Here is a 25,710-nt window from a genome sequence, read left to right as displayed (position 1 = left end):
TGCCTCACCTGCCCTCGCTGAGCTTAAGAGAGACGGCCTGCTACAGCCATGGTCCAAACATGAAAAGGTCAACATGAGTTTTTGTTTGTACTTTTTTTTTTCTTCTTTTTGTACTTTTTGTTTTTATACTTGACCGATTGGGAATGGTAAAGTGGAGTGGTAGTGGAGGGAGGCATCTGGCCCGAAGTGAGTGACATAAAGGTACGCAGTACACTAATTGGGGGTCCATGTGCCCACATCTACTAATTGACACACAAAAATGTGAAAAATTCATGTTGACTTTTTTTCATGTGTTGACCTTCTACTTGTGTCAACCTTTTTCTCATGGGGACCTTGTGCATGTCGACCTTTTGAAGTTGACCTAGACATATGATCCCCCCCCCCATGGAAAGTTCCCTATATAAAAAACAATCTATTGCTGTCCCAATCTATGTTGCTGTGCATTAGTACATAGGCCAGAGGACAAGTAGAGGGGTGCCGGTTATTAGGGGGAGAGTGTCTAGATAGGGTTGACGTAAAAATGGTAGACACATAAAAAGGGTCGACTTTTTTTTTTTTTTTTGGTCTGTCTGTTACATGCCTGTACGTGGGGATAGTCAGCCAGCGTCATCCTCATCCCCAGAGTGATCGTATTAGTGAAGAAGTTATGCTACCCATACACATGAAGTGCGATGTCCATTGAATCCAATCGCATCTTAAAACTTGCCCCCTTTCAGCACTCAATGTCACATGCCATCTTGCGATGGCACATCGGGTGCTGGAAGAGGGTGGGCAGAGTAGTAGCATAGCACTAGAAGTAGCACTTACGGGCAGCGGGGGTTAGCGGTGGCAGCAGAATTGTTTAAAATACTGGGCAGTCCTCTGATTGGCTGAGAGAGAGCTGCCCAATGTTTTAAACAATTCTGCTGACACTATTGATCCCCTCCTCCCGATAGCGCTACTTGCTACTCTTCTACCCGCCCTCTTCCAAGCTGGAAAAAAAAACACATGCGATCGCTCCTGCAATTTGATAGATAGTATGTGCAGCACATACTATCTATCGACACAACATTCGATGGAGTGCCTGTGCATCGCATCGAATGGTCCATTAAAGATGCATAAAATCATTTGATTTATCGGCCAGATGTGCTCGAAATCGAATGATTGCATGCAATATCTCACAAGGGTATGGGCAGCATTACAAAGAGCTTGAAGAATAATCAACATTGCCGGCTACATAGAAGACTGACAATGCGGCTGAACATTAAAGTCACGTTATACATATAATAGTGTTCTATGTCATCGCAACGTTTAGCCATATTCTCTGTCTTATGTATACACAGAAATGTTGGATTGCCTTCACATTCCTTTGTATTCTTTCTACTATTCCGCTACTTCTGCGCAATTTTTTTTTTAATTTTGTACAATGTAAAGCGCTATTTCTTGCTTATTTCATACTGGCAGGCATGTTTTCAGTGCATGTGTACAATATGCACAGCCTATAACATGGCAAACTACTGTATCCAATACTGTGACACGAGACAGAGGGGTCTTTTACGTGATTTTAGCGAAGCTTAGTAAGGACCCATCTTCATTTTTGGTACTGCTTTCCTAGTTCAGCGCCCACGATAAGCATCGCATGTATCGGTCCTTAATCGCAAGCATCGCATGCATCTTATGTGTTTCTGCACCATAAGATGCATACGATTTATGCGACTACAGTGATTTTACATCGTATCCATTTTTATCACATGTATCGCATCGGTCGTACTGTTTTAATGTCATAAGATGCATGCGATGCATACGATTGATGCGATGAAAGTATTTTTTTATCTTGGGCATTGTAAATCCTATCACATGCCTTCACATATCATAAGTAGTGGTATGTCATGGCATGCAATGTGATATGATTTTCATGTTATTTTACTATGGTGGTGCTGCTTATACGATAAAGAATCAAATGTGTTTCCTTTCGGTTGTATGTGAAGTGATTCCATGTGAAGCAATTCTTAACACCACCCCCACTATGACCGCCAACCCGAAGCGTGGCGAGCGCAGCGTGATTTTATAAAGTGTGGCGAGCGCACGCGGATACCTTCACAGGTATCCGCGTCCCCTCGCGGGCTTCACAGGTATCCTTGTCCGCTCGCCACGCTTCGGGCTCGCCACACTTTATAAAATCAACTCCACGCCGACGTGGATAGTGGGGGTATGAAGAGGTCGGAGGACGCGTACCGCCGCTGCTGGCCACGCTTCGGGTTCGCGTTAAGAATGGGGTGCATTTAAAATGACACTGTATTTAGAGGTTTATAATGAGATGATATGTGATTTTTAAGTGTTGATGCATCAAATTGGGTGCTTATAATGTCAACTCCACTTCCATTGTTAATGCCTCCCCAAACTATCAACGGCAATCGATTTAAACGCATACATCGCAGTCATCGAATCGCACACATCGTACCTTACTACAGATGTAGCGGGATTCATCTTTGCAGGGGATGGCGATGGCGTCGCCATCCCCTGCCCCGCCGCCATCTGTATGCCGGAAGGGGACGCGCGCGTACGAGGTGCGCGCCCGTCCCCTTCTGACGGTGCTGCCCTCGGTCGCCCGGTGCCCACACCCCCCCACAGTGGCCAGAGGTCCCCCCCAGCCCTGTCGAGCGGGAAGCGGACAGTATTGCGTCCGCCTCGCCGCCCGGATACTGAGACGCGCGTGCGTGGGGGACGCACACGCGTCTCAGTCAGATAGAGGCGCTGTGTTGCTGGCGATCCGCCAGCAGCATGCTGCTGGCGGATTGCCAGCAAGGATAAGGCCCGCTACATCTGTATACTACTGTTTTTCATACGATACATACGATTTAAAAACCGAAATCCCACGTATCGCACAGATTGTATGTCTTATAAAAATGTACACGATTAATGCGATGGGCGCCGTGCTAGGATAGCAGTACCGTATTTTTTTTATCCTACTTGTATGATTATAACCGCACTGTCTTTATAACATACAATCCTCTGGAAAGTGCTGTTATTAGAAGTTTATTCTTTTAATTGATTTAAAAATAAAAACTATTACGGTTTTAAATGGGATGTCTGATGGCGATGACTTCCATCTCCCTACAGAGAGCAAATTATGATTCCACACATCACTGTTCATGGAGCCATTACGGGAACTGCTCCATTAAACACACCTGAGATGACCTTTATCGTCATTATCGATAAGGAGCCAATATGTTCCAGTTCACAGGGCCAGAATATTATAAAAAAAATGCAACACAAATGTTCCAAGCGTAACAGGTAACCTTTTCCCAGTGAATGAAGTCTGCTGTCCTAATTCCTGGCACTTATAAGTCACGATCTATATAAATTGTCCACATAATTCTGCAAAGATGGACTCCGTGGCTAATTGAATATGCCGATTTGAACTCATCAGTTTTTATTTACCTATATTCTACCGAAAGTGACTTTATACTCCAGTGCCAGTTCCAGGCTCTCTACTGATCTGTGACTGGAGTCAGTTGCGATCCTGTGGCATTACTTTGACCTCGCTGATGAAGAAAGTGTTAAACTGTAAATGGAGCGGATGGAGGGGGGAGTCATGCCCCAACGGATTTCCAATCTGTGGGAAAGAATGGAAATACTAGACACTTGTATAGTGTAAACAATCCAATACAAGGCAATGACAATTTATCTTCTATACAATTACTGTTATCTCAAAGTCAATGAGGTTAAGAAGAGACATAAGTCCATCTTGCTGAAATGGAGCAGCACCAAGTGTGATCCTTATCATGTGTGTGTATAGAAATGTCTAATTTCATGACAATATTAGGATAATAAATTCTCTTCAATGTGTCAATCCAGGAAGTTGAGAAGGGTTTGGAAAGACTATAAATAAAACACTAGAGGCAGGTTTTAAAGGGCACCACTTATCAATAATCGTATACTCAATGCTATCTGGATGTGATATTAGTGCCCAAGATTGTACTGCAGGATGCTATTATTCCTGCCCAGATGTATCACTCTACGCCCCACGGACAGGGGCTCTGAAAGGAGTCCATCCCTGCTATATGTACAAATTGGTTGCGGGATGCATGCGCGGTCATACTAACCATGCGCCCAATGTTGGGAAATGCCAGCTAAATTTCAGTGTGTTACCCTTAGGCTGTAATGGGCTAACACAGTGTGGGCACAGCTGTCCCGGGCCCAGCCACTCTGACAGAGAGAAAAAACGCCTAGGCCACTCATTCCGCTCACCTATCTCCGCTGAGCTGCCCCTGCTGAAACCCACTGCTCCTGGAGTGCAGGCTTCCCCTTCACTTCTGGACGCTGGCAGCCATTTAAAATATGGCACCATCTGGTGAGCCAATCAGAGCTTGAATTGGTCATGAACCACCAACCCAGGGCACCCCTGCAAGTGCCACGAGGCACCCCATGTTGCCACGGCATGCAGTTTGGAAACCATTGGGCTAGTGCTATCTTCAGATAGCATTCATTGCATTGGCCAAGCTGGGGAATGCGTCACATTCCAGTGCATGGTAGTAGTAGTACGTTTATTTATAAGGCGCCACAAAGTGTCCGCAGCGCCGTACATAACAAAAAACTAATTACAAGGTAACGTACAGGGTGTGTTGAAAAATACAGTATAAATAGGGGTATAGCTGGTAGAACTAAAATCAGCATCAGTTCAGAAGTAGGTGTCAAAATTGTTGAGGAGACTGAGGATGAAGTAGAGGAAGGGAAGAACAGGACAGGAGCACAGGTGAGGTAAAGAGGTAGGGTGAGTACGTGAGGAAGGAGTACCCTACTCGTAAGAGTTAACATACTAAAAGGAGGTGGGTGGAGAAACGAAAAACAATAGGAAAAGTAGGAACTGAGGCAGGATACGAGGATCAAAAGAGGTTAGGAGGAGGGATAGGCTAGTCGAAAAAAGTGGGTTTTGAGGGAGCGCTTGAAGGAGGTAATGGAATCAGAAAGCCTGATGAGTGGTGGGAGGTTGTTCCAGTGCAGGGAGGCAGCGCGAGAGAAGCCTTGGACACGGGAGTGGGAGGAGGTGATTAGGTGAGAGGTCAGTCGGCGGTCAGCGATGGAGCGAAGAGGACGGGAGGGAGTGTGGATATAGATCAGTGAAGAGAGGTAAGGAGCGGTGGAGGAGGAGAGAGCCTTGTAGGTGGTGGTGAGGAGTTTAAAGAGAACTCGGAAGGGAATGGGGAGCCAGTGAAGAGATAGACAGAGGGGGAGGCGGAGGTAGAGCGGCAGGAGAGGAAGATGAGCCTAGCAGTGGCGTTAAGAATGGATTGGAGAGGTGCGAGGCGGGTGAGAGGTAGCCCAGAGAGAAGGATGTTGCAGTAGTCAAGGCGGGAGATGACAAGAGAGTGAATGAGAATTTTGGTCGCGTCAGTGAAGAGGAATGGTCTGATGCGTGAGATGTTGCGTAGGTGAAAGCGGAAAGACTGAGAGAGCACAAATGTGGGGGGTGAAAGAGAGGGAGGAGTCAATGATGACACAGAGGCAGCACGTTTGGTCGGTGGAGGTGATCTCTGTTTCACCAATGCTGATGGAGATAGTTGGAGAAGAGGGGATGGAAGATTAGAAGTTCAGTTTTAGCCATGTTTAGTTTCAGGAAGCGTTGGGTCATCCAGGCTGAGATGGCCGTGAGGCATTCGGAGACCTTGGACAGGAGTGATGGGGATAGGTCGGGGGAGGAGAGATAGATTAGGGTATCATCAGCATAAAGGTGGTAAAGAAAACCATAGGAGCTGATAAGGGTACCCAGAGAGGTGGTGTAGAGGGAGAAGAGAGGGCAAAGGACTGACCCTTGGGGAACACCGACTGGCTGCAGGGTAGTAGGAGAGGAGGAGCTCGGAGTGGAGATGGAGAAGGAGCGATCGGAGAGGTATGAGGTGAACCAGGAGAATACCGTGCCAGTGATGCTAAAGGAGTGGAGGGTGTTGAGCAGGAGAGGGGTGGTCAACAGTGTCAAAGGCAGCTGACAGATCAAGCTGGATGAGGATAGAGAAGAGGCCTTTGGATTTAGCCGATAGTAGATAGTTAGTGACTTTGGTCAGGGCAGTTTCAGTGGAATGTAAAGGGCGGAACCCAGACTGGAGGGGTTCTAGAATGGAGTTGGCAGTAAGGTGGCTTAGGAGACGATTATAGGTCAGACGTTCTAGGAGCTTGGAGGCAAAAGGGAGGAGGGAGATGGGCCTGTAGTTGGATGGAGAGTTGGGGTCCAGATTTGTTTTTTTGAGAATTGGGGAGACAAGAGCGTGTTTGAAGGAAGAAGGGAAGATCCCAGAGGATAGGGAAATATTAAAGAGGTGAGCCAGGTGAGAGCAGACTGACGGACTGAGACGACGGTTAATATTGGAGGGGATAGGATCGAGCGGGCAGGTGGAGGGAGAAGCGGATTGAAGGATAGAGTGGACTTCAGCGGCAGTGGTGGGGTAAAATGAGGACAGGTTGGAAGGAGGGGAGTGGAGATGTAGGAGGGGAGGAGGGAGAGGGTGAGGTCATGGCAGCAGTGATGGCAGTCCTGAGAGAGGAGATTTTGGTTGAAAAGTAGGTAGCAAAATCAGCGGCTACGATGGAGGACGGAAGAGCTGGAGGAGGGGAGGAGAGTTGAAGGTGGCGAAGAGCCTGCGGGGATTGGATGATTGGGAAAGGATGAGGGACTTAAAGTAGGATTCCTTGGCCAGAGCAAGGGCAGAGCTGAAGGAGGAAAGAATGAATTTGAAATAGAGATAATCCGCAAGGGAGCGTGATATCTTCCAGAAGCGCTCAGCAGTGCAAGAGCACTTTTTAAGGAATTGGGTGATAGGCGAGTGCCACGGTTGGGGGTTGGAGCATCGAAGGGGGATAGAGGAGGGAGGACAGGCAGAGTCCAATGCTGAAGATAGGGTGTCATTATAGAGGGAGGCGGCGAGGTTCGGGCAGGACATGGCGGCGATTGGGGCGAGAAGAGGACACAGCGTGTTTGAGAAGGCAGCAAGATCAAGCGTGTTGACGTTATGCCGTGAGACAATGCGCTTGGGAGGGGGGGTGGGAGAGGGGGAAGCAGTGAGGGAGAAGGAGATGAGGAAAAGCCGAGATAGTGTAGTCACTAAGGGAAGAAGAGCGAGAGAAGATGAGATTGAGGGAGTGTCCGTGGATGTGGGTGGGAGAGGTAGTCCACTGAGATAGGCCAAGAGAGGAGCAGAGAGAGAGGAGTTTGGAGGTGCCAGGATCAGCGGGGTTATCCAAGGGGATGTTAAAGTCACCAAGAATGACAGATGGCAGGTCAGAGGAGAGGAGGTGTGGAAGCCAGGCGGCGAAGTTGTCAAAAAATTGGGAGATAGGGCCAGGGGGGCGGTAGATTGCAGCGACATGGAGGTGGTAGGCGTAGTATAGACGGATAGAGTGAGACTCAAAGGAGGAGAAAAGGAGAGAGGGTTCAGGGTGAATGACACTGTGGGTGCATGAGGCTGAGAGGAGAAAACCCACGCCGCCACTTTGGCGACCGTCAGGCCTGGGAGTGTGAGAGAATGAGAGGCCACCATGGGAGAGAGCAGCTGGAGAGACAGAATCAGAGGTGGAGAGCCATGTCTCGGTGATAGCAAGGAGGTGGAATGCGCTAGAGATGAATAGGTCATGGATGGCAGGGAGTTTGTTGCAGATGGATCTGGCGTTCCATAGTGCACAGGAAAGAGGGGGGGTGGGTTGTGTATTTATGTGGATAAGGTTTTTGGGATTGCAGAAGCGAGGGGGGGTCGTTGGGAGGGTGGGGGTGCGGGGCGAGTGGTCAGGATAGGTATGGGATGGGAGGGGGGAGGAGCGGTTGGAGAAAGTGAAGTTGAGAGATTAACAGCCATGAGGACCAGAGGTGAGAGGTTAGGTTAGTGAAAGCAGACAGAGATGGATTTGGGAGGACAGACAGCGTCTGTAGTAGATTTGCGAGGATGTGGTAGAAAACAGAGTGAGAGAACTTGGGGTATGAAAGAGGAGAGAAGGTAACAGGCAAGGAACAACTGTCAGAGAGGAGATAAGTAGGTAAAATCAGGTTGATTGAGTAATTCAATTAAGTATGAAACAACAACAAGTGAGAGGATGAAGGGAACAGAGAAGGTCAGAAGTGAGGCAAATGTGAGCAGGCATGAAGAGGGAAACAGAGTGCAATAAATGTGTGGCAAAGATAAGAGAAAATAATAGTGAATGAGTAAAATGAAATACAATGTTGGAAAAAATATAGAGAAAATGAATTAAATGTCAAAATTGAGCAACAGGTTACAATAGGATAGAAAGAAGATGAATATATTTCAATAAATTAGAATATGAAAATTTAGACTCTGTTCAAACTCACCTTTTTCAGTATTCTAACTCACCTGCTTCAGTTTCCAACTCACAAGTCACTTAAGTAATTAAGCTTCACTTTAGTCTGCAAGCTTCCCTCTCAATGGTAAATCTTCCCTCTCAATGGTAAATCTGACAGCATTAAATCTCCCATAAAAGCCTATGGAGGTTGTGGCTGAAATGGGGTTCCACGCATAATACATGAGGGCGATGATAAATATTTCTCTCTAGCGCTGTTTAGGAAATCAAGGGAAACAAAAAAGGTTGGCGAGTACAAGTATTCACATAATTGGACTCTCACGAATGTTCATTTAAGAATTTGTTGTATTTGTTATGAAGTTGCGTCCCTATCTCAACACTAGGTATTTCTCATTAAACTGCATTAAATGGCTATAACACTGACACAATATGTTGGAATTATCTGTGTCGTCCACATAGTACAATACCAATGGAGGAAGTGTTGCGTCTAGAGAGAATCCTTATATGCGGCTGGAATCACACATCAGTCACACATTTACACTTCCACGTCCTTGTTAGAGTTGGATCACTTCTACGCTTGGACCAGTCATAAAAGTAGTAGTCAGTTTACGTATAACAGCAAAATACTTTGTTCACACTACTTTTGTGAGTTTGGCTATAAATGCAGAACAGTATTAGGAGATAGTTCTACATCACTATGAAAAATAATATACGCGGACTTGACCCTAAATTATTTGTATCTATGGATCGGCTACTGCGTAGAAAATACAATTGGCTCCTTGATGTCCTTGTAAGCCTTAGTTTATGGGTCTTTTACTCTTCTATAACTGAAATGGGGGGGGGGGGTGTGAATTACTCATCTCACTGTATTAGCCTCCCCTCCTCCTTCCCTTTTATGTGTGTTCTTTTGTCTCCCTCTTCTATGTCTATCGAGATGTATGTAGTTCTTTTTCTTTGTGGTATTCTAGTTATGACTGTATTCAACTGTCAAAATGTCATTCATTTCTACATCTAAGCATTGTAATTCCATTTATTTATGTATATGATGGATACAATGCTGTTTTAGCTGCTACATTACGATACGGAACGCTTAGAATATATTTTGACATGTTTACATCTCTTGTATTCACGTATCCAACCTGCTCACCTCTCTTAACAATTCCTCTGGCTGGACTGAGTTATACTATCTAATCGTATATTCAGTACTGTGTTCTAAGTTGTAAGACCAGTAATGCTGAAATACCAAATGTTTCTTTTTGTCTTGTTTTTCCGGTGTGCAAAAAATCCAATAAATACATTTCGAATGGAAAAAAGAAGTCCTAACCCAGGGGAGATGTATCATGCCTTGCGCAGGGATAAAGTGGATCATCTTGTAACTGTCACATCAAAGACCGTGCTAAATAAATGACCGTTAAAAGTTGATTTGTTGCTCTGGGCAATGTCTCCACTTTATCTTCCCAACACCAGTGCCCTGTGTTATAACTACTAGGCGCAATCCCCACACAATGAGGACAAAGGAATGACACTATAATATGTTTTAAGCCTATACCTATTAATTGTGTTTATGGCTGGGTGCCCTGGATCACAATATACCTGTAGAACATCTGAATTTAATGCATCCAAGTATTTTTTCACCAATTTATCTCAACATATTGAATATATATTATATTGTATACATTTTATCCAAAAATACACAAGATTATCTCATAAGGTTTTGTTTGCTTTTTACTTTACCCACACATGGCCAGGGTCACCGAGAGCATACATTGGACCATGTACTGGAGGTTGTGATCTAAAATAGGCATTGCCCCGCTCAAAAAATATAAAAAAAGAAGTATAATCCAATGTGCGACGAATGGGCACCATGCGTTGCATCCATTTCTCATGATTTCTGCTATCTCCCCCTTGCAAAAACTATACTGCTCCCAGCCTGCGCAGTTGAGCATCAGGGGCCCATCACACACTTACAGTATTGTCAGAGATTCAACAGGGCAATTCTCCTGCTGCATGTATCTGAGGGAGAACACGGGAAGCACACTGGGCTGGGGACATTGAAGATGGGAGAAAACTGGGTGGAACCAGGAGAAAACAGCGCTGCAAAAGGGGGACATTGTCCTTCTTCAACTTACCCAGGCCAATCAGGCAAGTCGGGCATGGGTAAAGAGCACTTGTGAGTGGGCAGTCTGGTCAGCCAATGATGCAGTTCATGCTAATTTGCATCTTTGTGGCCTTGCCACCTGTTTTACAATGCTAATATAACAACTGCAATAATGCAGTAGCTCTGTAATGCCACCAACACTAATGCTTCTCTCATTTCTGCCGCTCCACACCGCCTGTATTATTAACCTCCCTACCCCTTCTGACGTCAGCAGTTGAGGCTTTATTTTATACAGTATCGTGCCTACTTTTACTTTGATTAAATATTTTATCCAAGAAACAATTATTGAAGTTTTAAAATAATTCTATATTATTAACTAATATAATGCATTAAACAATACATCTCTATGCTAAACCACTTAGGGGGGGGGGGTATGCAATGTAGGTAGAGATTTCCAACAGTCTAAAATATCAGCACACATTTATTCAATCTGGTATGTTTTTAGCCGTCTTTTCCCCATGAAGATTCAACTTTTTTTTTTTAAGTAAATCTGAAGCCTGTTTTAGACCAAATACACGTGGATTGGCGAGTATTTCGCTGGTCCACGTGTTTTCCAACTGTTGGAACATTTTTCGACAGTCAGAGATTGACTAGCTATTGGGGAAATGGACGATATTTCTGGCTATGGGAAATGTTCCAACAGTCGGAACAAAGATTGAATACCCCATTTAGGGGTAAATGTATTAGATGGGAGTTCTATTGAAAATGGGATGTTGCCCATAGCAACCAATCAAATTCCATTTATTATCTTCTAGAATATGCTAAATAAATAAGTAGAAGAATCTGATCTTCTGATGCCATCTTCAATAGAAATCCCATCTTGGAATCCCTTGTATCCAATAATGACAATATATGGATTTGTCATACTCGTTTTCTTAGTTGACAATACCATAGTCCCTGGCACAACCCCCTATGAAATTATATATATATATATATATATATATATATATATATATATATATACACACAATTTATAAAGAACACTGGGAAAAGGATAAACAAATGAAAGATATAATTTGTGTGGATTCTCCATCTACCTCGGTGAACAGTTTAATAAATGACAGCTAATGTCATATTAATTTAAAAGGATTAAAGCACAATGCAATTTCGTTAAATAATCGATTTATTTTTCAAGAAAAAAAAAAGCATGGAATACATGTGTTGGGTGCTAGCACATATCTACCCTGGTCTCTACTACCAGATACTGGGGTTGCTAGCTGTGCAGTTCTTACTGGGCCAGCCAGGTCATTGAGCTTTCTGAACGATAACGTTTCTAATATTGTCTAGTGTGTACACTCAATATCGTTAACGATGCGCGCTCCCGTGGGTCGTTAATGATCCCGCCGGCTAAGCAATCAGTCAATGATGATATAGTAATATTTGACTACCATCAATGACTGAATGATCAGCGGGGGCAGGTGACTTCATTGAACTATTATATGTGCACGTACTATATCCCTCGCCCAGGAGACAAAGGAAAAATAGTTGACTATGTCGTCCGTAGATAATATTGCATAGTTAACTATGTCACTGGAGCGCCTAGGCAAACTTTTATATTGCATATTAAAAACTGAACGATATCTCTAACTATTTTGTTCAGTGAAGTCACCTGGTCCCCGCTAGTCATACAGTCATTGATGATATAGTGTATATAGAATAAGCTTTCCCCCACATGAAAGTAATGTGGAGGATACAGACCAGGTTTTGTTAGCAAGAGCAGAAGCCCAGGTGTAACCAGCAGCACCTGGGATGTCCCGATTTAAGGCTTCCCAGAGCATTGTTTGCTGGCTCTCGATGGTGGACTATCTGCCCAAGGCCCTGATAGGCCGCGGGTGTGGATTAGATTAGGGACCATTGGAGCCTGTTAGGGGTCTGCTATACCTGTATGCTACTGCCTGTAATACAAACTGCATATGTCACCTGCTATGCTGTCACCAGCTGATGAGAATAAACAACCAAGTCATCATCTGTGACCCTGTGTTTGTGATCCTTGTCACAATTTACATTCAGGTGACAAGAGGGTCATTAACGGCCCGCGGGAGCGCACAATATCCTAACTCATTCATATAGTTCCAAAATATCTCATCTGTGGACACAACTTTAGAGTTTAGGTTTCAGTGATCTTTAAAACTGGACAACTCATAATGCAGCCATGAAGTAAATATAAATAACTACAGCTCAGAGGCAATCTAGACATCAGTGGGATTAACTAGAAAATAGAATCCGAAATGCAAATGAAGCATTGAGTTATCCCCCCAAAAAAGTAATTTCATCCTGAGTCATCTTAAATTAATTAGCACCCAGGAATTAATGAGAAAATACATACATTAACAAAATGTTCCAGAGACAAAAGGGTCATACTGAATAAATTTGCATAATAGAATGCATAAGTGTAATAGGACGCAGGAAGTAAATTACCCCAAGTTAATCATGTAAGGATAATTGGTGCTTCATATGTAAGTGATTAGGAACATATTTGAGTCTAAACTGCCCTTATCTGTGATATGGATGGAATGTGCTAGAACTAATATTCCCCACGCCCTTCCCTATTTCCTTGTCTTTTCCCTGTCCTTCCCCTCTGTTTGTTATAACTTAATTACGGTTTGTTTTAGTATTCATAGTATGTATATTTTTAGTTTGCACTTTGTTACTGTTGATCTGGATCTATAACGGATATGCCAAGTGCACATCCAGTTCAATAATCACAGTTTGAAATAAAAAATAACATATTTGAGTATAAAGATAGAAATATATAAAATGTTGCTGTAAGTATTGTACAGAATGGGTATCTTCCTTGTTTACCCCATTAGTGCAAAAAGATTACAGTCCCTGTAAATATACCTGTCCTTCATCTTAAGGTGGATTAGTCCGTAATATCCCTTTTACACCAAAAATCGGGAATCCGACCTGGCATTAGGAACACGGATCCAAGTCAGGTTGGATCCAGGATTGCCACCATTTATCTTCAGTGTAGGCGGAGGCGGTGCTTGGAGATGACATCATGTCCAAGCGCCGGGACCGCCGATCACTGTGCTGGGGGCAGCCCAGCACCAATGTAAGCTGCTAGGCTGCCCCCGTGCACCCCCCAGCCCCCGTCTGCAAGGTGAATAGATGCCGCACACAGGCACCCGTTTACACTGCCCCAGCTCCTAGCCGTGTTCAACCCAGGTCAGGACCAGGGTAGAAGTCCCGTGTATTAGTCTAGTCTCTGTTGCCTTTGTGCAGAGCCAGTAGGTTGTGTTGCCTCTGCTGCCTAGTTACCTCTGGGATTGGGGATATGGATTTAGCGAATATACAGTAGGAAGTAAATCTAGAGATGGCTTGTGGACTAATGTTAAAGGTAATTTGATCTTCGTTCTCCTATTGTGTAATCTGATTGTTGTTAAATCTTATGTATTAAAAAAGTACAAGGATTTGAAAGTCCTGACTGTTTTTTTTTTTTTCGTTTTTTTCTTTTGAGGTGCCGAAGGAGCTGTGTTCCCAGCATCCCTTGAGACGCCCTATGTAAAGGCAGAACCTTTCCACCATCTTCGGTATGTACGAAAAAGAGATTATGGTAGAAGATTTAAAGTACCTATGTATGAGCACACAGGAGATATACATGTTTTTCACAACTCTCTGAAATCAGAAATCTCTGTGGTATCCTCCCACTTGTATTACACTGAGGAACCTGAGTTATAGGCATTACGTCTCTGAAGATCAACGGTTAGGGTTCATTAATTTGTTTGTTGAATGTATTCTCTACGCATGGCCACTCACTGCAAAGCAAGATGCCCAGAGGACCTCTTGAAACCATCGCAATTACCCTTCCAGAGCTGTGCGTTAGCATTACATGTTTTATATCTGTTTGTATTGTCCAAGACCTACAAACACCTATAGTTAATATAAAGGTTTAAATAGAATCCAAAATGGTCTTTTAATTTAAGATGGATTTTGTTTCTTTATTCTAGAGAACTTCATGTAAACATGTAACAAATACTGGGGCATGTATTAAGCCTGAGATAAAGTGGAAGGTGAAAACACACCAGCCAATCAACTCCTAACTGTAATTTTTCACACATAGCTGATTGGCTGGTGCGTTATCACCTTCCATTTATCTCTTCACCAGGCTTAATATATTTGCCCCATTGATTGTGTGATTTGCAACACACACAGGTGTAGCAGCGCTAAACAATAAATGGAGGGAATAATCATGTAGTCTAGAAGTCATTTTACAATATTATAAAATGTGGTATTCAATCCTGGCTGATATTTCCAGCAGGCATAAATATTGTCTGAAAAGAGTAGGTCAAATCTACATTGATTCTGTCAGAAAAGATTACAACAGTCGGAAAGCCCGTGGATTGCCGAAAAGGGATGATGATAGACTAAAAGGGCCGTGGATTCGACAATGCAGATTAAACTTTTTTTAAATTTGAATCTGCATAGGCGAGTGGCCAGGATTGAATACTGATAGTCGATATTTCTGCCTGAATACCCACCTCTATATATTACAACATCTACATTAGGGTTACTTACGGTAATAAGAAACTGTTGACAATCCTACAATGTCCACATGTTCAATGTTGACTTAAAAAAACATGTCAACATTCTCATATTGACCTACTGAACTTGTCAAGCACTGCGCACATGGGCCCCATGGGCCCCATCGGCTCATCCATGCTTATTATGGAGACGCAGAAAATACTTATTGTGCATTCACTTTCTTTCTGGCCTATGCATTTGTAGTATACACATAGGTGATAACGCACCAGCCAATCAGCTATGTGTGAAAAATTACAGTTAGGAGTTGATTGGCTGGTGTGTTTTCACCTTCCACTTTATCTCAGGCTTAATACATGCCCCAGTATTTGTTACATGTTTACATGAAGTTCTCTAGAAGAAAGAAACAACATCCATCTTAAATTAAAAGACCATTTTGAATTCTATTTAAACCTTTATATTAACTATACTGTAGGTGTTTCTAGGTCTTGGACAATACAAACAGATATAAAACATGTAATGCTAATGCACAGCTCTGGAAGGGTAATTGCGTTGGTTTCAAGAGGTCCTCTGGGCATCTTGCTTTGCATTGAGTGTTAAGGGTGCACAGGCACCCCCTAATGCTGTGCTCACCCAAATGAACACTAGCAGTACCAGCAATACCTTTTACCAGACTTTAGCTTTTTAGAACTGTATTCCATTTAAAGAAGCACATATCAATCAATTATGTGTGTTTTGCATTGATAATTGTACTAGACAACTGTCATATCACTACATACCTGCATCATCCATATTATGTTTCTGACTTTTTTGGCATGTTACACAGAGTAATTAGAAGATTAAAACTTAAGTAGGCAGGAGATTATGTTGTGGCTGAGAGAAGTTTTATATTGTAGCGAGTGCCAATAGATAATGGTAGACATGCCTGATTGGTGGTGTTAGACACACCCAGTGGGTGGTGTTAGACATGCCCAATAGGTGGTGCTAGGCACACTCCCTTGATGGTGCACCCCCTAATAAAATGTGCTGCGCTTGCCTATGAGTATCCAGGGCAGCGTAATGGTTAGCATTACTGCCTCACAGCACTGAGGAGGTGTATTGGATTCCCACCACAGCCTTAATTGTGTGGAGTTTTTATATTCTCCCCAAGCTTGTATGGGGTTTCATTTGGGTACACTTGTTTCCTCCCACATTCCAAAAATATGCTGGTATAAATAGAGTATATATTTCATCATGCAAATGATAGTTTTGGCTGTAACCACAGTCACAGAATTAGTTTTCCCACGTGCGGTGCATACATTTTTTGCCCTAGCTTCTTCATAAGAACCTCATTGGAAGGTCATCTTACTGTACCTATTAGTTAATGTTTCTCCTAGCCCACACAAATGCACACCGCCATATATTCAAAACCAACCCTAATCAATTTTATGCCCTGTGCAACATTTTGGCTGGTTCCCCCCCGAGCCCCCCTAGCATCACTGCTAGTTCCTGATCTGACACAGCACCGATCCTCCAGCACCATCACCCAGCAGCACAGATCACAACAGGAGCCAGACACCCATCACTTCTCACCCATAGCAGTCCATATCCACAAAGTCATAATTAGACATTTGGTGCCTGCGACATGGGTCATAAACAGGGACATTGCACACTGCCCCAAAAAAGGGGACACATTCCAGCTGGAAGCTGTGGTCAGCAATTCCGACACATCCTATCTTAGCATTTTCAATAGCTTTTTTGTTACTGCCCAACTCCCCACATGTTACTGCTCCTACTCAGGTGCTCCTGCTGGCTCAGCTGTGTATACTGCCAACCAATCAGGGCTTAGCAGAGAGCTCTCCATCACAGTAGTAGCTGCTGGTGCTGTCCCCTCTAGTGCCTCTGCCTACTGTGTCAATCTGCCTCTGAACTTGCCCTACGCTTGTAGTGAAAGCCCCAAAGCATTCCAAACACCATAGGCATTTATTTGGGCTAGTTTGCCCATGCCTAGTGCCGGCTCTGCATATATTGCATTTTTGTAATGAGTGTCCAAATAAACTTCTAAATAAACTTAAAATCAACAAACAAAATCTTCTAGGCTTTTGGCACCTTAATCACTTCTCATTGCTTAATTCATAACTTGTATATTTCAATAGCATATAAATAGCTTAACACAAGTAAGTGAATACATGTCCATTTCCGACCTCAGCATGTAATTAATCTGGTCCCAAAGGCAGCCATTAAAAATCACTGTACGCCCAAGAATTTCTTACAATTCACTTATTCATGTCACTGCCTCTCATGTTGCCTGCTCAGATTGAAATGTTTTCCTGTGATTTATTCTTTTTAATTAAAAGCTTTCACCGTTAAATTTGAATGCCTACACAAGTAGCCTCCACTTCCGTCTAGCAGATTGGAGGTTCAGTAATTATGTATTGTAAAGTGCAGGAAGATTCATTGCGCCTGAGTTAGCAGACAGATAGGCAGGAGGAACTGGGTGACCTCAGACGTCATTTGGGGCCAAGTTTGCACATCACACGATGGTTGTAATTTACAGTATTTTTACTCCGCATAAATAAATATGGTTGAACAACAGTTTATCATCTTATATCAGTGGTGTTTGTGAACAGGGCCAGCAAAAAACTATTTTATTATGTTTACTATTTAACAAAGGGGTAATTGCATTGTCCTCAGAGATGAGGAGTTTTTGACAGGCTTCCTGGAGAAGTACTGTAAATTACAACAGTCCTCTGCCATCAAATAATAAATAGTTGCTCTTATTCCAGTTCAGATTTATTGGCCCCTAATTTTTGGGTGGATATTAGCGGAGTCACAAAAATCCTGTACGCTTATGATTTTTGTGGCAGTAGTTTAAGGGATACGGTCACTAGGTAGACATGCATTGGGTCGACCACTGAAGGTCAACAGGGTTGAAAGGTCAAACAAGCTTTAGGTCGACAATGGCCTTCTCCACAGTCAAAAGGTTGACGTGATTTTTTTCATGTATTTTTGAGCCAAGAGTTGGTATTTCATGACCTCCCATCCTTTGCTGAGAGCAGCGAGGCACTGTGCCTGAAGCATGGCGAGGGTATGCAGTATGACCTAATCCATGTTGACCTAAGCCCTGTTCAGTGACCCCTTCAGTGGTGGACCCTATGCATGTTAAAAACAAAATTAGGTGTGATCTTTTATGGCAAAAACAGTCCGCAAAGTAAACCAAAAGTAATCTGTTGCTGTCCCAGAGAAAAATTGGAGCTATTAATTGCTTTTCAATGGCTGATTTCTCTAATGTTTAAAAGGTGTTTAAAAATTATAGAAAGCTATTTTTTAAGCAAATAAATTCGTCAACCATACAACACCCCCATATGTCTGTCTAATTTATCAATAATAATGATATGTCATTTTTAGTCTAATTAAGCAATTGCATAGTTACTGTAGTTGTTAGGGGGTGGTTTGCAAAGGGTTCTGAAAGTCCTGACATCTTAAGTTAAGTTAATGATTTTCCCTGACTTTGCATCTTCTCTGGGGCGGATAGAAAAAGAAAGCTGCTTTAATCCCTCTTGAAATTACTGGAGTTAAAATTCTCCCAGGCAATTGAATAGGAAAAAGCCTATGTCATGCGACGCGTGAAAGAAAATTAGTGCTGCTTATTGACTATGCCTTATAATTCTAAAGTCTCGTTCACGCTAGATGACCCGCACCACAGTAGAATGTATTGAGCACACACAGTGAACGATATTAGTAAATTATATTGTTCAGTGATGTCACCGGAACACGATGAATAGGCTGGTCATTGGCTGTAAAGACTGAATTGACCTGCATGTTCAGCCAAGGGAGAATGTTAACGATATTAACGACACACTACACTTTTTTTAAATGAGATCACGCAGAAGGGCCAACCAACAATAAGCTGCTTGGTGGTATTTAGGACACAGCCTTTTGTTAGTTTTAAGTGAAGTAATCCTACACACCCCATGTTCTCAGTTCTTCGACCTTGAACAAGGTTTTATAGAGAGCGCACAAGGTGTCGATCTGTCCATAACAGCACATTGCAAAATGTACTGCTGATGGCATCAAATGTGTGAAGACAATTCATGTAAATACATACACACTCAGGAAAAAGATTTCCTATGTTCTTTTAATTAACTCTGGCACGCTTTAATCATGCTAATTGGAGATGACAACATAATCTCCACTGGGCTTATTTCTTGTTGGAATTGGGGGGGCGGATGGTTAAGGTTTTGCAGAAAATATTTTGATAGGAATGTGATTCAAGGACTTGTTTATTTATCCATATTGTGCGAGTTTGATTAGAAGAGATCATTACTTGATATAAACATGTTGAGACCGTGCAAGCTTTGTCTATTCTTTAGCTAAACTGCAAGTAATCAATTAAATGGATACTGCAAGTAATCAATTAAATGGATACATCTGCATTGTCCATTGATATTGTGTAACAATAAATTAAATTCAATGCAGTCCCAGAAATTGTTATTCATAATAATTCTAGACTGTTAATAAAATTATAACATTTCTCGGTTCTTGTGACTTATCTGGGCGCCCGATTTTCTTCATCGCACCTAAATATCGCGTCAAATCGCATCGCATACAATCAGATTGCATGCGATGCGATTTGACGCGATTTTAATATGTGAAGGCACCCAGATGCCTGTTTCATATGTGAAATGGCCCCCCAGACCCCATTTTTAATTGTATACCCACCCTGATGGCTAAATGCCCCCCATTGTTAACGCCACCCCACTATCAACGCCAACCCGAAGCGTGGCGAGCGCAGCGAGCCCGCGAGGGGCGGTGGTATGCGTCCTCCGACCTTTTCATACCCCCACTATCCACGTCGGCGTGGAGTTGATTTTATATAGTGTGGCGAGCGCAGCGAGCCACCGAGCCCGAAGCGTGGCGAGCGCACGCGGATACCTGTGAAGCCCGCGAGGGGACGCGTATAGCTGTGAAGGTATCCATGTCCCCTCGCGGGACTCGCTGCGCTCGCCACGCTTCGGGCTCGGTGGCTCGCCACACTATATAAAATCAACTCCACACCGACGTGGATAGTGGGGGTATGAAAAGGTCGGAGGACGCGTACCGCCGCCGCTCGCCACGCTTCGGGTTGGCGTTGATAGTGGGGTGGCTTTAACAATGGGGGTCATTTAGCCATCAGGGTGGGTATACAATTAAAAATGGGGTCTGGGGGGCCATTTCACATATGAAACAGGCATCTGGGTGCCTGTACATATTAAAATTGCATCAAATTGCATCACATGCAATACAATAGCATACAATGCAACGTGATTTTCTCTTCAAGGGAATTTCAAGGGAAATCGCATCAAATCGCATGCTTAGGGTACTGGCATACAATTTCAACATCGGGCGCCCAGATAAGTCACAAGTACCCATTTCTCTTTCGTCCATCCTGGTGGTGACACAGCTAACCTTGGGATGTAGGAGGGCCGCAGGAGCAAGGCACCTATGCTGACTTCTTTTGAGAGCAGGCTCCTCCCTTCTGCATCCCAGGATACTTCAATTCGTTTTAGGTGCCCACAGGAGTGGGTGCTGTGCTGACCGGCTGCAGCCGTTGCTTTTGTCTTTTTTTTTCTCTAATAGAGTAGCTAGGGATTTTTATTTTATTAAATTTCACTAGTTAGTGCAGTTTTTTTTTCCAGTGTTACTACTTTTAGAAGTTCACATACACTGAGAGCGCAGCAGAGGCTGACAGAAGCGCGTCCTGTCAGCGATCTGTGTGCAGAGGGAAGCGGTCTGCTCCCTCTGCACAGCGCTTATCCTCTGCACAAGAGAGGTTTCCCTGGGCTCTGGGGAAGTCCAGGACCGGCTCCCTGGGTAGGGGGGGATCGTAGGGGACGGACCCCCCGTGATGGCGGCCACCATCTTGGAAGAGTTTATAGGCTGAAATCCAAGTTTGGGTCCTTTAAGCAGTCCTTTCGCCCGACCTTTCGGGGGGGGGGGGAGGAAAGTTTCCAGCTAGTAAGGGAAAGGCAACCAGATGCCGTTTCGGGGCCTTCGTTAAATAAAAAATGTGTCCAAAGGAGAGGATAAGTCCTATGCATGATGGGGCGGAAACTCCATGTTCTGGGCTCAAAGTGGGGGGTCACCTCCTGCAGTTTCGGGACAGGTTTAGAGATTCCAACACGGACCCCTGGGTTTATTCCATCATTTTAGGTTACAAGATAAATCTCAGGGGGTCTCCTCCAAGAAGATTTCTCCCTACGCCTTTACCACAGGAAGCTCGCATGCGGACAGCTCTCTTGGGGGCGGCAACATCTCTTACAGAGAAAGGAGTAGTGGTCCCGGTACCTCAGCAGGAAAGGAAGAAAGGATTTTATTTGATTCTGTTCCTGGTCCCCAAACCAGACGGGTCATTCAGACCCATTGTAAATTTGACATCTTTAAACCTGCATCTCTGGGTGGACCATTTTCACATTGAATCTTTTCAATCAGTGCTGTTAAGCATAGAGAGGGGAGAATTTCTAGCATCGGTGGATATCCAGGATGCTTATCTGCATGTGCCTATCTGCAGGGAACATCAGTCTTTTATATAGGATATTTTATAGCCTTCCTGTGCTAGTCCCTGTGGGTGAACACTAATGGGTGCAGAGGCGTCTCTCAGCTGCTAGTTGCAGACTGAGGACACTAATGCCTTGCTGTCCCCTGTGAGCGCTCAGCCGCTGGTTGCACGCTGAGAGCACTGTTCGGTCCGGGTGCTTTATGCGGGATCCGGTGACACGCTCAGCTGCTTCCAGTAAGCTGAGAGCACTGTTACCTTACTGTTACTTGCCTCCGGGCGCACAATGCAGAGTCCAGGGAAACTGGATATCTCCGTGGTGGTGAGAGGGTGTCAGTGCTGCAGGTTCCTGTGTGAGTTTTGGGCGCACCACCAATCAACGACTACAAGAATTATTCACCAAGTAGCCCCATATGTTGGTATTTTTCAATAAATATAGACATTTCTCTGTTGTCTGTGCGGATCCTGCCACACTCTCGAAGACTACTGTACTTGTCTACATATTGCACTGTTAAATAAACCTATAGGTTTATTCATAGGTAGTCTTTCATTTAGACCCAATGGTTTGCTGGAATTTAGAGTGGAAATCCATTTGGCCTCTCTATGTAAGAAATTGCCTGCTCAGTCTCTCCCTTCCTCCCCCCCTCCCCTTATATTGATGTGGGGATGTGGTTGATATCCATATGTTTACAATTGGATCATTTATTCTCGGTGTAATGCCTAGAGACCTGTTTGTCTGGAGGTTTCCCCGTCAGGGTCATTTTGATGGCTGAATGATGGAGTGCCATCTTTTCTCGAATGGTGTTAGTAGTTTTACCCACATATATAAGGTGACACGGGCAGGTAATTATGTATATGACAAAGGAAGAGAGGCAGTCCAAGGTATGATTGATGGTGAATGATCTTTTCTTCACTGAATCTTGATAGGTTTCAACAGTGATCATGTTACACATTTGGGACACCTGTAACACCCTGGATGATGTTGTTTTGTCGAGCTAAAGTTGGAAATATCCGGGTGGATGACATAACTCTTAACATTTTTTCCCCTGGTATAGCATGGCATCGGTTTGACCTGTTTAAAACGGGAGGTCTCTATCGATAGATACTGTATAATCGGCCACAGGCTGGAAGTGTTAAAACTTGATACGCATGGGATGACTGAATCTTGGGTTTTGATGGTGGGCTTCAATAATTCAGTCCTGGAATTTTTTAGGACTTCCAATTTTTTTTTATTTTTCAAATCCGACAGGTCATATCCTCTTTCAGCAAATCTGATAACCATTTTGTCTAGTTCTCGTGGAAGATTGATAGTCACTTGTGATCCTTGCTACACGTATCATTTGTGACCTGGGAGACCTCGTATTAATGATTTGGGATCGTAACTGTTATACCGTAAGAGTCCTCCTGCTTATGGTCACCTGATCATCAAGGTTATTAACAAGGTGTTTGAGTACTGATGTGACATGACCCTTATGGGTTATGGCCTCTCATTGATCTGATTCAAGAGTATCTTACGTTTCTCCTCCCTCCTGTTCATAGGATAAATAAGTCTATAAATCTGGACTATAGAAAAATGTTGGCTGCTGTTTTGGGGTTTATTTTAAAGATCACGGCTCCCCATAGAGCAACAATTAAGCTGCAGGTAGAAAAAATTGTCGAACAAGAAATAGTTAGTTACTCTTTAATGTCAATTCCAACAGTCGTATATAAAGATCAATGTTTAGTGAATTTAGGTCTTCTTTTACAAGGAACTCATCAACTGGAGGCCTGCTTCGTGGTGAATGCTCTTATATAGACTGTTGATGTCTAATATGCAAATGGTGGTTCCTATGGGGACACAATCTATTGCCTGAAGTTTTAAGAAGAAGTCTGTGGTGTCCTTGATGAAGGTAGACTGGCGCATTACAAAAAATTGGGAAAATCGGTTGGTAAAGCGAGTTATTAGCCAAAATAATTGGCCTTCCTGGAGGGCATCATGCTTTTAATGGATCTTAGGCACTGTAAAAAAGATGGGAACCACTGCATGGTTTTGGGTCAGGGCATTTTTTAATAGTATATAGCCCTTCCCTAGAAGCTTCATCCAGGATACTGTCCTTTTGTAAACATTGGTGGGCTCATGTGGCAATTTTTCATACGTGTTAGAATTGGTCAATTGTAGCATAATTTCATCCCTGTGGTAATTTATATCGAGAATTACTACTCCGCCCCCCTTATCAGCAGGGAAGATGATGATATGTCGATAATTACTTAGATTCGTTAACGCCATTCGGCTTTGGAAAATTGTAATGGGTCTTTTGGTTGGCTTGTGCATATTTGATCATCGATTGATCAAGGAGGCAGGTAAAGGATTTGATAGAGGGGTTTTGTGATACTGGATCAAATTGAGAATGGGTTCTACTTTTTATGTATGCGTGGTGCTCAAATTCTTCTCTGGTTTCTGGCTTATCTTGAAAGAACTCCCTTAAGCGCAGTTTCCTGGAGAACCTGTGTAGGTTAATTGTTCAGCCAAATTCTTGGAAACTGGTCGTGGGATGGATGAGAGGCCTTTGTTTAAAACTCTGTGAGATGGTGTTGGGAGAGGTTAGAAATGAATGAGGTTTCTGCATATTTCTTTTTGTATAGCCTCTCGTTTTGGCTCCCCTGCGGGTGGATGCTCTTTTCCATTGGAGCTTCTTGACTGTTTGCTTCTGTCTCTTAAATGGGTCTCTGCTATGATGGCTGCACCATGTGAATCCACTTGGGCCTTGTCTGTGTCGCTGTTAGAGTACATGTTTGATCCCAATCGTGCCTCCCTTCGACGCCAACCTTGTGTAGGTCTGAATGCCTTGTTTGCGTTATTCAGTGCCTCCAGTTAGCCAGCAATAAACTCGGTTTTGCTCATAATCTTCCATGACCACCTGGAACTTGTTACGCTGAAATCTTAAGAGATATTTGGTGCACTTTGAGAAATCCTTGGGAGTGACACTGCCTGTGTCCATGCTGTTATCCATCACATTTATCCAGAGGGTACCCAGGGTTGTGATTATATCAAGGAGAGTGCCAAGCTGACAAAGTACCGTGTATCTATATTCTCCAACCATATAGAGGCATAACACCCCCACACTATCAGAGAGAACCAGCACTCCCAGCAATTTTCAAAAGCACAAAATGTTAATCGAGGGTCACAGTTAATGAATATACTTATCATGTCTGTAGTTATCAGCAGCCTAATGACAGCAATGGTAAGATTATTCCATAATAGCTCTGATGGGGCCTAGGATGCCTTATGAGGAAGGTGTACTTACACCAAAAATAGACCAACAGGGCTATGATTTTTTTGAGTTTCATGGCAAAGGCTGTGAATACTTATGTACAGTACATGGGATTTCTTAGTTTTTTTTTATTCTTAATAATTAAAATCTTGCCAAAACCATTTTCATTATGGGTATTGTATGAAAGATTTTTTTTTTTTGGGGGGGGGGGGGGGGGGATAATTTATTCCATTTTGGAATACGGCTGTAACATAACAAAATGAGGAAAAAGTGAAGCGCTGTGAATACTTTCCGGATGCACTGTAAATCTGAATATCTCTTCAGCAGAGGGATTTGTTTTGCTTTTTGATGGGTGTCTCTGTTGTAGTGATTATCATTGCTGTCTCAGTACACTGAATACATTTTGTGATTACCTGCGCACCAATTGTGTTGTTATGTTTCTATATGTGCTTCAGGTAGTGCTGCTGGTTTCTCAGGGCTCTTCTCCCTGATTTGCTAAATAGAAATGGTTTGTTTTGGGAAACAGCGCTCAATACCCCATTTCTAATGTGCTGTAGTGGCACAGAGTGATAGTAATCAGGCAGTGTGTTGTTGATTCAAAATAGATACAATTTAAATACAATCTGTCACTTGTTTCTGTAACTTTCTAAATGAAACAGTGTATTGCTACATTCTGTAAATGTTGCCAGTATGTGAGTGGTCCTGATTGCTGTGATTAGGAGGGGATGACAAATATTTAGCATTACAGGTTGACTGCTGTTTGAAGGCATATTTAAGTGTTTACTTGACCAATCTTTTAAACAAGGACCATTCACATACTGGCAACATTTACAGAATATAACAATACACTGTTTCATTTTGAAAGTTATAGAAAAAAGTGACAGATTGTATTTACATTTTATTTTTTTTGTATCAACACCACACTGCACGATTACTATCCGGCTGTTTCGCACTCTCCAGCTGACACCGGGCAGCGAAACCCTGCACAGCCAAAAGCCTGTACACAGTAGTTAACAATGGACATC

The 25,710-nt window shown here is 43.3% G+C and overlaps 1 protein-coding gene across 2 annotated transcripts in view; it reads left to right on the top strand.

Annotated features, from left to right (window-relative positions):
* Window positions 1-25,710, top strand: part of SGCD (sarcoglycan delta) — a 528,736-nt gene that overhangs the window by 491,779 nt on the left and 11,247 nt on the right. For both annotated transcript variants that reach the window (XM_083181716.1, XM_083181717.1), the window contains one exon: window positions 13,899-13,971. In XM_083181716.1, coding sequence (XP_083037842.1) covers window positions 13,899-13,971 — 73 coding nt within the window. The remainder of the gene's footprint in view (window positions 1-13,898; window positions 13,972-25,710) is intronic.

Source organism: Crinia signifera, chromosome 4, assembly GCF_055691185.1.
Source record: "Crinia signifera chromosome 4, ASM5569118v1, whole genome shotgun sequence".
NCBI classification, from domain to species: Eukaryota; Metazoa; Chordata; class Amphibia; order Anura; family Myobatrachidae; genus Crinia; species Crinia signifera.
Note: the sequence above shows the minus strand (reverse complement) of the source record. Positions and strands in the feature narration are given on the sequence as shown.